Here is a 13,517-nt window from a genome sequence, read left to right as displayed (position 1 = left end):
TACACAAATATTATAAACTTAAATGATTTAATTAGGTGGTGGTCCTTTAGCTTTCACACCATGACTGTGGAAATGTTCCAGACAGCTTAATTTCTCTCTCTTGTAAGCAAAGAAAAAGTGACGCAACCTTTTCAGCCAGCTGACCGGCAGTGCACAGCAACAGGTAGAAGCCACGCTATTCTAACTGCATCTAATAAATTTAATAAAAATTTGACAAACAAAACAATATATTTTTTAAAATCTTGTCATAACTTGATACTGATAAGCATCCCATGCCTATACAGGACTGGTGTTGTTCTCTGGTTCTCTTTATGATTAAGTAATGGTGTTATAAACCTTCAGCATTTTATCAAATATGTTTGAAATAATACAGGTGAAACGTCTAATTAGCAGAACAGCTATATATATATTAATATCATCTTTGTTTTGATTTTTCCTTGTAATTCAGTTTAAGGTTTAATCTACATTATATGGCTTTGTCAGTGGTGTAGGAAGGCCTTACTTTGATCACTAGCTAAGCTATGCTAAAAACATTTTATTTTCTAAGATTTTTTTTAAATTAAAATTACTTAACTCAAACTTTTCTACACAGGTGGTTCACTCATCTCACTTGCTAGATGCTTGAACTGAACATGACCTATATAGACAAACTAATCTGAGTTAGTTGGTCTACTTTGTTTATTATACATTGTATAAACACACAGATTTTTTGAGGAATCCAAATGCCTTTTATGAAAAAACTTTAAATATCCTGTGAAAATCACAGTAATGAGGTATGGCATGTAATTAGACTTGTAAAACTACATGTGCAGAACATTATAACAAAGTCCTACAATGAGGCAGAAATAAAGCGTGTTCTTAGAAGAATTATCTTCACTTATAGACTTACCTGGACAAAGTTATTCTCCTGTAAAACATTCCTAATGTTCCTTACTCTAATTGGTTTGGTAAATCTACCAAAATTATTATTATGAATGTTAAGTTATCCTGTTAAATGCAAAAAGTGCCTGTAGCAATATTTACAGGTCAGTAGTATACCTCTGCTAAATGTATCTATATGTCTATATTTTTACCTCAGCATTATCAGTAAAATGTCTTCCTCAAAGGGGCACGATCAAAAGCATAACGAAAACCACATAAACATTAGTGCTCTGGGATGACCACAAGAAACATTTAATTTATAACTTCACATATGTTTTTGACAACCTGTTTTGAAAAGGATTGTGTTTATAAATTATTGGTTTTTAGAGCAGACTCTAATCAGAGATGGTGCTGCTGATGGCTAAAGGCACGTGAAAATGAATTAAAGTTGATTGATAGCCACTTCTCTGGGTAATAGGAAACAAAAGAGTGAGACATGGAGGTGGGAAAAATGTAATGAAACAACATAAACCCCGTTGTGTTTTAAACCTGGAGGCGCTGAACATTTTGTTGTGAAATAACTTCAAGAGTAAGAAAGTTGTGATAAAAAATGAGACATTAGTTATACCTAAATGGCAAAGCAAGGCGTCTTGTGCTGCTACACTGAGAGCCACGGGGCTTCTGCGCCTCAGGACTTCGATGAAATACGTTGTAGTCACCTACTGCAGCTTTCAGGTTTCAGATATGAGCTTTGTGGAGCCAAATTAAAGCTTTGTTGTTCAGATAGTGGAGTTGGATTGTGTGCACAGCAGTTTCTGGCTTTGTCTCAAAGTGACAGTGAGCCGCTTAGCAGCAGCACAGTCAGCCACAAGGACACTGAGACATTGGCCTTGTTTTTTTCTCTTCCATCTACTTTTCCTTTGCTGTGTTCAACATATTTTACCCTGAACTTTGGTGTGGATTACAATACACGGATTGCACAACAGTTTACACACTGTTGCCATTTCATGATGCTGAGGAGAAGTTTCATATTCAAGAAAACTACTCCGTAAATGAAAGGTATCAGCGTGATGTTAGGAAGAAGCTAAGAATAATCACTATATTTCTGCAAACTATACAATTAAAATGTTGTTCCTGAGTTTCACCCTCTATGTTGGCTGCTGCTCTCTTTTGTGCCCTAGTAATGTAAGATTATGAGTGTTTGACAGGACTATGTTGGTTGATGTTTTTATGTGTCGCCACAGGCATGATTTACATTTACATAGGTCCTCTTGTAGCTGATGTATATAAGAAACACTATGGCTTATTGACAATAGATGGAACGATCATCAGTCCTTCAGAGTAGACACACGACGAACAAGAACAATTATGCATGCACACTGATAATTAAGGGTAAGTTTAGAGTGGCCAATTAAGCTAAGAGTCATATTTTTTGACTGCAGACGGAAGTCGGAGTACCCAGAGAGAACCAATGCATGGGGAGAACATGCAAACTCTATGCAGAAAGACACCAGGCAGGGATTCAAACCCAGGACCTTCCAGCTCACCACTACTCCACCAAGCAGCCCATGGCTTATAGATGACTGATATTATTTACAATAAAGCAACTATAAGGAAATTTTTGGGTTTTATCTAAAGCCCAAACATTATGCTATGATGTTCATATTTTCTTGGTATTTTGGCATCATTTCTGTTTTCTAAGTAGGCGTTATGGCGTATGAAAAGCTTGAGAAAAATGACATCTTTGTGTTAAAATTTCACCTTTGCTTTTTTTCAAGGTGGTGGTGAAAACCCGTACGGAGTACCAGACAGAGAAGAAGCGGCTGAAGGTTCCCAAGGTGGAGGAGTTTACTATCAGCCTTACCGATGGGGTTTCTGAGAGACTGAAGGTAATAAACTTCCGTCTTTTCTTGTTTTTGATCATTTAGGATGCTAAAAACTATAGTGTGTTGTTTTCTCATCAAAGTCCTGTTTATTTAAAATAAGTTGAACTTCAGTTACTGGAATAACCAATAAATAATTCATTTGAGGTCTTTTAACCACTAAAAAACTATATATACAGTATATGAGGGTCTATGTACAGATGTTTCAACAAGCTGCAGCAAAACAGCTGGGTGTGCAAAAATCTTTTCATTGGAAGGAAACTGGTTTTGGTAAATTTGAAAAGTAAAGTCATGAAAGAACATCTTTCTGAAGGACTTTTATTCTAACTGAAGCCAAAAATGCGTTATCTCCTATTAATAATTAAATGCAATGGTTTAAACATTACAAGTTGACTGTGATAATTATGGTGTGATTTTTGGGTTTATAGTCTTTTCAATGTCACTGTCTTGAAATCTAATGTTATCTATAATAGGGAGGTTGATCATTGATAAATGTTCTTACATTTCAGTTTAAATCGGTTCCCCCATGCATGACTGTCCAGATTTGGGAAAAAGTTGATGACACATTGTAACCCATTTAGTTTAAGTCATTTCTAAGCGCTTACTGGTTATCGTGGTAATCTTAGCTTTTTAGGTAGAAATAACTATTTTTGAGGGAATCAGGCTTCTTTTAAAGCAGGCCCCTCTGCACCTTATGGTATTGTTTCTGTGTGTTGAGGGCAGTCGGGCGAGATGTTTATCAAGTGGGTGGATCAAATCCTGCTCTATCGAAGGAGTGATGTCATCTTTGTGCCCATCAAAGATGGGCTTTCTTTAGTGGCTTCTTTTCTGAATGTCCATTTTGTATTGATAAAATGTCAGTGTGCTGTCTAATGCAACCTCAAAGATACTGTCCACTTTCTCAGATGTCTCTCAGCTGGCGTTGAGGTCCAGGTGGTTGTCCTCAAAGCCTTCTGTGAAGAGTGAGACTATAATGTGATCGTCCAAGATGGAGTTATTGTCTTGAGTAGGGTAAGGATGGCTGTGTCATCAGAGTATTTTAGGTACTTTGTACCAGGTGATCGGTTAACAGTATGATCCGTGTTTAGTGTGTATAGAAATGAACTGAACACACAGCCCTGTGGTGCTCCGGTGTTGATGGTGAGAGCAGGAAAAGTGTTGTACTGAAGCCACTTGCTGAGGAAATTGTGAATGAGATGAATCAACCAGGTTGGGATGTTGAGGAGATGCAGCTTCTGGTGCAGCTAAATATGTTAACCCTTTATACCAAGAAAACAAGCTTTGTTATCTGGAGATAATGTGCATTTCTTCTCCTGGTTCCCCTGTACTTGCATGTTACCATTCTACAATTGTCTGCATCACCCATAACACTGTCTGTTAGGTCTTTCTGTTGTCACGGGAGACCAGAGAGATCTCGTGTTGTCATGGCAGCAAAGAAAACCGCCATGGCCACCCTGATAGAGAGCAAAGGAGGAACAGGAGTGTGTGAGCAGAAATGTGCAAATGTGTAAATGAAAAATGAAACTCACATCTGAAAAGAGTGCCTCAGAGACAGAGAGAAAACAGTTAGAAAGTGGTCATCAGATATATAAGGTTGCTGCTGTAATTACATAATATTTGTCTAGTTATGTTAAAATTAAAAGAATAATAAGAATATTGTCTGTATTTTTATAAAGCACTGCTTTTCTAGAAAATTAAGGCATGACAACATTAGAGAAACTGGTATGACCTGAAACCTTGACTCCTTGGAGAGCGTTTTACCATTTAGAAACCTTATACACTGCTCAAAAAAATAATAGGAACACTTAAAGAACACAATATATCTCCAAGTAAATCAAACTTCTGCGAAATCAAACTGTCCACGTAGGAAGCAACAGTGATTGACAATCAATTTCACAGCTGTTGTGCAAATGGAATAGACAACAGGGGAAATCTTTGGTGATTAGCAAGACACTCAATAAAGGAGTGGTTCTGCAGGTGGGGACCACAGACCACTTCTCAGTACCTATGCTTTCTGGCTGATGTTTTGGTCACTTTTGAATGTTGGTGGTGCTTTCACACTTGTGGTAGCATGAGACGGACTCTACAACCCACACTAGTGGCTCAGGTAGTGCAGCTCATCCAGGATGGCACATCAATGCGAGCTGTGGCAAGAAGGTTTGCTGTGTCTGTCAGCGTAGTGTCCAGAGCCTGGAGGCGCTACCAGGAGACAGGCCAGTACATCAGGAGACGTGGAGGAGGCCGTAGGAGGGCAACAACCCAGCAGCAGGACCGCTACCTCCGCCTTTGTACAAGGAGGAACAGGAGCAGCACTGCCAGAACTCTGCAAAATGACCTCCAGCAGGCCACAAATGTGCATGTGTCTGCACAAACGGTTAGAAACCGACTCCATGAGGATGATACGAGGGCCCGACGTCCACAAATGGGGGTTGTGCTCACATCCCAACACCGTGCAGGATGCTTGGCATTTGCCAGAGAACACCAGGATTGGCAAATTTGCCACTGGTGCCCTGAGCTCTTCACAGATGAAAGCAGGTTCACACTGAGCACATGTGACAGACGTGACAGAGTCTGGAAACACTGTGGAGAGCGATCTGCTACCTGAACATCCTTCAGCATGACCGCTTTGGCAGTGGGTCAGTAATGGTGTGGGGTGGGTTGCCAGAGTGCTCGCCAGAGGTAGCCTGACTGTCATCAGGTACCGAGATGAGATCCTCAGACCCCTTGTGAGACCATATGCTGGTGCGGTTTGCCCTGGGTTCCTCCTAATGCAGGACAATGCTAGACCTCATGTGGCCGGAGTGTGTCAGCAGTTCCTGCAAGATGAAGACATTGAAGCTATGGACTGGCCCGCCCATTCCCCAGACCTGAATCCGATTGAGCACATCTGGGACATCATGTCTCGCTCCATCCACCAACGTCACGTTGCACTACAGACTGTCCAGGAGTTGGCGGATGCTTTACTCCAGGTCTGGGAGGAGATCCCTCAGGAGACCATCCGCCGTCTCATTAGGAGCATGCCCAGGCATTGTAGGGAGGTCATACATGCACGTGGAGGCCACACACAATACTGAGCCTCATTTTGACTTGTTTTAAAGACATTACATCAAAGTTGGATCAGCCTGTAGTGTGACTCCAAATCAAGGCCTCCATTGATTAATAAATTTGATTTCCATTGATGATTTTTGTGGGATTTTGTTGTCAGCACATTCAACTTTGTACAGAACAAAGTATTCAATGAGAATATTTCATTCATTCAGATCTAGGATGTGTTATTTGAGTGTTCCCTTAATTTTTTAAGCAGTGTATATTCCTCCATGTGCCTCCATGTGTCCTCTGGGCTAAGTATAGTATTATGAAAACCCTAACTCTGAAATAACAGCAGCAGATGCTCTTTTTTTATTAAGAGCCACATTACAAAGTAATAATGGTCATAAAGCACTATGAAGATTCTATTGTGTGACTCATTTGTTTGTGGTTCAACCTTAGTTCAAAACGTTTACCCAAAACAGTGCTTTTTAACCACAAACAGGGCTCAAGCTGCGACTAACCAACTGTGAATCCTGTGATACCTTTATCAGGTTTTTGAAGACTTGTAGCTATAGTATATTTGTGGGCCTAATAAACAACAGGAGGGACAGCAAGAAATATCAAATATCTTCTGTCAACAATTACTGCATGGAATTATTCCAGATTTTCCCAACTCCTGGAGGAAAAATTCTCTCCCTGTTTGTGAGTTTATTCCTTGTTAGATTTGGCCTAAATGCCGCGGTGGATTATGTTGTTTTCTCTTGTCGCACCAGCTACGTTTTTGTGTGACAGAAAAGCCTTTCAGTCTCTGTGATTTTGTGCAATGTCTCTTAGTTTTGGTTTGTTGAGCTGAACCGTTTCCTTCACTTGACAGACGGAGCTGATTCTGCAGGCACCAAAACTACTGCAGACGTAGGGCACAGAGCGCCGCTGCACCCTCCTGTGCCGAGCAAACATTTCTAGTCAAAATGCTTGCATGCACATCTCCTTCTTCAAAGCCGTGTGGATTGTGTTGATGGAAGAAGAGCTCAGATTGTGAAATGCTCTTTAGTCTGCCTTCCCTCACCGCCTTCTCCTCCCACATTTTACCCAGCTCCCGTGTATTTCTTTCCGCTCCTTTCATATCTCCACTGGCAGGACCTTTTTTTTTATCTCTTTGTATTTAAATACTTCCAAATAGGAAGTGTGGCAGCACAGATTTACTTATAATAACATGTCGTTTTTTCTGACATAAACCACATACTATAGCACAGTCATCTATGGCTGCCTTTAAACTAAAGAGATAAAAAAGAAAGTATGTCAAAATATTTCAGAAAGGCCATGCAGCTTTTTTCTTATTCATTTCACCAGATCCATGCATCCTCAGTTTCTCTGTTTTCACAGAAAGTCTTCCCTTTGTAGCGAGCCACGGTGTCATTGCTTAAAGAATCCATACTTGCTACCTTCTCCCTCCCTTCTTCTTATGATCCATAAGGGAGGACAGTCTCCTTGATTCGTCCCTTGCCGTCTGTCTCTCTACTCTGTTTTCCCCTCATCCTCTCTTCTTCCCTCATTACTCCCTGCAGGTAGGAGCTACAGTCTTTTACCTCCAGGTATTTTTTGTTCCATATAAAGCTTTGGAGAGCAAGTTGTTAAGAAACAAATATTTTAATTGAATGTTTCTGAATTTTCCAGGATTCAGATGAAGCAGCACCTTGAGAGATCCTTTCTAGATGATACATGCAGGACAAACCACATGCCCTGAAAGATTATAATGACAGACGTTTTAAACAGTGTAAAGCAGATATTTAACACACTATTTAATATTAAAGATAACCTATTTTTTTCACCGACATTAAATAAGATTGAACATTTCCTATTTTAGGTCAAGCAAAAAAAAAAAAGAAAGAAAAATCAAACACACTGTCTATATATCAGAATAAAGTAAGTATTCATGACTACATTAAATTCACAGTACATTCGTCACACATTGAGTGATATAAATAACACTCAGCCAGTAGTTTTACACGGAAGAAAGACTTTTGTTCTACATCACGGATGCAATTTAAACATTTTCCGGCCATGTTCTCAGTTTCTAGTCTGTTGCTGAGGAAATGTTCTGCTAAACTCAGTAATGCCCTACATTGTAACATGATGACTTTCCCTTCGAGGGATGCCCATAAAAATTTAACTCTTAACAACCTGATGTGTTGGACAAAATTCACCACAAATACACACACACACACACACGAATACAAGATCTTACACATTCACACTTCAAATCAAATTTCAACACACACATGACCACCAAATCAGGCACCCTGTGTTCCAACAGAAATTAGTGGAGCTTTGCAAGTAGTTGAGACAGCCATCTTCCAAAACAATTATCCTATTATTACTTTAATTTTTGCCTTCAGATAAAAGCTTTGCAGCAGCCTGCCGCCTCCACAGGCGGCCTGCATTCTTCATCAGGTTGAAAGTAATTACCGCTGTAGGTTGGAAACCGTACACATTCTCCAGCTCCACGTATCATTCCTGCCTGCTTTCTGTGGATGACTAACAGTACAGTTCAAAGCCTTCATCGGATTTCAAACCCCCACACTGATGCACACATATACACTCTGAAATGAACAATAAAGTAAAACAACACTACAAGTATTACTGGGATTCAAATTGTTCAAGCAAAAACTAAATGTATCAGGACTTCGGAGGATCAACGGGATGCGTTTGTTTTGGTAACGTGAGAGTAACCATGCACGTAAAAATATTTTATATGTTTTAAAGCCTACAGTTTTTAATACGTTTTGCTAAAGGCTTAGTTTTTACTGATTCTGCTCCAGATTTGCCTCCCTAAATGAGAAAAAAATATTTGAATATTTGCAGGTTTTTGTAAAGATAAAAATGATGCAGTTCCATAACAATTTGGACAAGATTATTTCTTGAATCTTGCATTTGTAGGTTTAAAAAAAAAATAAAATAAAAAGAATAAGGAAGGGCTAAAGAAAGTTTATGCTTATTTTAAGATCTGATTTATACTGTGGTCACACAATTGTGTATTTCACTTACATATGAAGAATTGCTGCTTAAAGTTAGCAGTCCAGGACTGCCCTTTTACACATCTCTTGATAACTATATACCTTCACAAGATATAATATGTCATTGCTACAAAATGTCTAGACATCATACTCAAATATTGCAGCAATGACCCGATTCTACCATCACATAGTGTTCTGCTATACTATGCAGGGGCTCAGTTTACACTGATAAAGATTCACTCACCAATACCATCTGCTTGAAGTGGCTGCAGTGGCAGGACAGCCTGATCTATTTTTAATTAATTTAGCTAATAATTATTTGACCACTTAAGGACTGTGTGTAGAATTTTAATTTTCCTCAGATGGTTAGGTGGTCATTAGGTATGGATAAAAAAAACAAAGCAAAATGAGACAGAGATCTTAGCAAAAGTAACATATCCTGTTCTGGCGCAGTAGCAGACTGTACATTTTATTATAAAATAAATTGTTTTCAAATGATTTTACCAAAATTGTTTTGTTGTTTTGGGCTGCACGGTGGCACAGTTGGTAGCACTGTTGCCTTGCAGCAAGAATGTCCTGGGCATGGAGTTTGCATGTTCTCCCCGTGCATGCGTGGGTTCTCACCGGGTACTCCGGCTTCCTCCCACAGTCCAAAGACATGCCTGTTAGGTTAACTGATCTCTCTAAATTCTCCTTAGGTGTGCTAATGAGTGTGTGCTTGGTTGTTTGTGTGTTGCCCTGCGATGGACTGGCGACCTGTCCAGGGTGTACCCCGCCTCTCGCCCATAGACTGCTGGAGATAGGCATCAGCTCCCCCGCAACCCACTATGGAATAAGCGGTGGAAAATGACTGACTGACTGACGGTTTTGTTGTTTTGCCAATATTTTAATGATATACAACATTTTTCATTGTTTAAATAGTTTTTTGGTGACACAAAATTGACACAAAATAATTTTTAACTGCATAAACAAAACCACATTTAAACAACGTAATCAAACTGATCCATCTCCGATTGCCCTGCAATGACACAATGTAACTGTAAATAATGCAATGTGTTTTGTTTAGTGACAAGGTTAAAGCATACAGTCTTTGTCACCGTATGGAAAAGCTGCCTTAAAATGGTGATTTTTCACCTGCTAAGAAGTGATTTTAGCATCCAGTTTGCAAATGAAGGATTTAATCTGCCTGGAGTTTTACCATAGAAGAAATATCATGGCTTTTGTTTGTGATTGGCTCCAAATCAGAGCTTAGATAATCCTACATAGAATCCTCCATTCTCATCTATTTTTAATATTTTCCTTTTTGACAACCCAAATCTGTCATCTGTCATTCTATCTATGCCTCCTTCTGGCCAAAGTGACAGCAGACATTTTTACATCCCAGTTAGCACCTGCTTTTCAAACGTGCTAAATCCACACGCAAATATTGTGTCCGCAAACTGTTTCAGGCTTTGAAAATCACATTGCGGGTGGTAAGGGATGACATTTGCATATCCTCCTCCCATGAATTTGTGCGTTTGGGTCATTATTATATGTTTTTCATATTCATGAAGGCAGACATGCTAAAAAGTTTGCGCCTGCAGTACCACTGATTTTGCACACGCAATACAATTCCCACCTCGTTTGTAGATCAGCTTTGCTGATGCAAAGAGGTTTGCATCCCTTTGAAGATTAGGCCCTTAGAGTCAAACCAGCAGCCGAGAAAGGAAAACAAAAAGGATGATTGTTTAGAATAAAATCCTGTAAATGTAACCTGATTTTATGCGGCTGATTTAGAAATAGTATGAATATGAACAAAAACATGTTGGCATGTTTGGCTTCCACACATGTATGCTCTTAATGGATTTTATCCAGTATTTGTTTTGGTTTGGGGCCTTTTTTCAGGTAAAGTTCTCTTTTTATGTGTGATACTTGTCTCATCTGGAATGAAATATCCACTGAAGATGCAATCACAGTCTTTTTTAAATTAACTGTTGCAAAAGCCTTCAGTTTGGAAGTTTTTAAATAATCTTTTTGAGCACATTGAAGGGCTTCATGGAAGCCATACCCTTTTTAAATATTTCTTTGATCAGACAGCGTGGCATTGTTTTAAGTAATTTGACCCTACATTAACTTGCATTCTACGTAGCTTCTCTTTATCTCACTGTCTGCACAAAAGTCCAGGCTTACAGCCACAAATGTGATTTTCATCACTTTCACTGCACAGTAACTTCTACATTAATTTCTACTGTCCATATTCTTTTTTAAAACTGCTTTAGAGTCTTAAAATTGTTTAGAGTCTTCGTGAAAACGTCTCCTTTGAAATGTGATGATGCAGGGAAGATTTTGATTGGATCTCCACACCTCCTCCACAGTTACTCGGGGCTTCTTGGCTGCTTCTCCTTGCCTGACCTGTCCTTTTAGGTAGTCAGTTATGCCTTGGTAGGTTTGCAGTTATGCCTTACTCATTCCATTTTCTGATGATTAAAACGCTTTGAACTTAGGAAATTGTTTTATAACTTTACCCTGTTTAGAACCTTTCCACAACCTCCTACTTGACCTGTCTGCCGTGTTCCTTGGTCTTTGTGGTGCTGTTTGTCACTAATGTTCTCTAACAGACCTCTGACGCCTTTGCAGAACAGCCGCATTCAGAGCTGCAATTGGTTGCACTGGATTGTATTTAGAGGTAACAGAGTCACAGAGGCTGAATACCAATGCATGCCACACTTTTCATATTATTTGCATGCCACACTTTTCATATTATTGTTTTATTTCTAAAAACACCAATAAAATACAAATTGTCACTGTAATGTGACAAAATGCCAATTCAATTCAGTTTATGCATATAGCACCAATTCACAACACATCATCTCATGAAACTTCTCAAGGCAATATAAACTTCAAAATGTGAAAAGTTAATAATGCTCTGATCATTTTTGCAAACCACTGTATGAAGAAAATTAATTATTTGTGTAAAACAAAGAGGAAAAACAGAGCTTGTTAACAATACCATCAGCCAGTGTTGACTGAGATGGTGCTGCTGTTCAAATGTCTCCATGTTTGCTGAACCAAACACTGCCATTCTCAGGTGACTCTGCTATATTGAAGGTAACAAAGTCTGAGTTAATTGTCACTGCAAAGAGTTCCTCTGCCTTATGAGCGACTGACAAACAGACTGCAGAGGTTAATGTCATGATTGTTGCAGAGAACACCAGGTAAAAACAGGGGCAGGCCTTACAGCTGTGAAGGGTATTTGGGTCTATTGAGTGGTTCAGCTGCCTTCTGTTCGGCTTTACTTCTCATTTCAGTGCCAAAATGAAGGGCTACTTCAAGGGACAGAGTACTTTAATCACTGCCTCCGTATCAATATCAACAGATGTGAAAGCATAAGCATGAATCATCTCGCTTACACAGCCGATGTATAAGAAACAATTGAATAAAATGTCACTTACACACTGTATTTTTGCTGAAAGGTCACGGCAAAGAGAAAATCTTTAAAACATTGCTAAAACATCTCCATGTTTCTGGACATTAATATTTTTTTCTTACTTTGAAAACTAACATAATATCCCAAAAACAAAAGATGAAGCAAAATTATTCAGCAACAAATTCAGCACAAATTTAGGCTATTACCTGTTCTGATTGTGATGTATAGTTATTTCATAGAAAAGATTTTTATTGCAATGATTTGCATTAAATCAAAATAATGTGCCATGAAAATACCAAGTATGCAGTGCCTTGCTAAACTGTCCATACGCCTTAAATTTTTGTCATCATTTTGGTAAATACAACCTCAAACTACAGAGGATTTTAAATTAATTTATGTGACACAATTGTGACGTGGCAGGAAAATGAGGCATGGTTTTTAATACGTTTTTAGTAATAAGTCTATCTGAAAAGTGTGGAGTGCATTTGTATGCAGCATGCTTTAATCTGATACCCCTAAAAAAAAATCCGCTTTATATGAGTCACAGGGGTGGCAGACTTAGTAGAGACACCCAGACTTCCCTTTCCCCTGACACCTCCTCCAGCCAGCTCCTCCGGGGGGAACCCAAAGTGTTCCCAGGCCAGCCGAGAGACTTAGTCCCTGTATGTAGAAGACACAACAAACATTGTACTCTTGTCAATTGACAACAAAATGGAACATGTGGGCCTGCAAGCAAAACATTATGGGTGGCAGAAAATACACACACCACATAACCCTGAAAAAAAAAGAACCCTATGGTGAAGCATAGTGGTGGCAGCATCATGCTGTGAGAATGCTGCTCTACAACAGGGAATGGGTAGCTAGTAAGAGCTAATAGGAGGGTGGATAGAGCTAAATACTGAAAGAAACCCTGTTAGATACTACAATAGATAAAAGGTTCATGGATACATTTGTAAAATGCTGTAGATATTTAACAAATACATGATGTTTCCCAATGTTGACCACATAGTTTTTATCCTCTCATCTAAGCAAGCTCCTAGGAAGCATATGAGAAATGTATGCATTTGGAAGGGCAAAATGCTCCTGATTCAGAACTTTCAAAGATGTTTCTGCTAAATATTTGAAATATTATTGTGGAAACATAAGGAACTAAGGCGTGGCTTTAAAAATTCAGTGTTGAAACAGATAAAATAAAGGAACAAAATGAGAGGTCACGGTGCCCCCATTCCTCCTCCTAAGTCTTTCACTTTGCTGCTCCTGTTCTGACAAGCTGAGCCATGGCAGCAATTAGGAAACAGGGCGACTGCAGAGGACTGGTCTGAC

At 39.1% G+C, this 13,517-nt stretch overlaps 1 protein-coding gene across 1 annotated transcript in view; it reads left to right on the top strand.

The window, feature by feature from the left end:
• Nucleotides 1–13,517, top strand: part of nsg2 (neuronal vesicle trafficking associated 2) — a 54,562-nt gene that overhangs the window by 14,600 nt on the left and 26,445 nt on the right. The window contains exon 3 of the mRNA XM_047378284.1: nt 2,640–2,750. Coding sequence (XP_047234240.1) covers nt 2,640–2,750 — 111 coding nt within the window. The remainder of the gene's footprint in view (nt 1–2,639; nt 2,751–13,517) is intronic.

This window comes from Girardinichthys multiradiatus, chromosome 11 (assembly GCF_021462225.1).
Source record: "Girardinichthys multiradiatus isolate DD_20200921_A chromosome 11, DD_fGirMul_XY1, whole genome shotgun sequence".
NCBI lineage: Eukaryota > Metazoa > Chordata > Actinopteri > Cyprinodontiformes > Goodeidae > Girardinichthys > Girardinichthys multiradiatus.
Note: the sequence above shows the minus strand (reverse complement) of the source record. Positions and strands in the feature narration are given on the sequence as shown.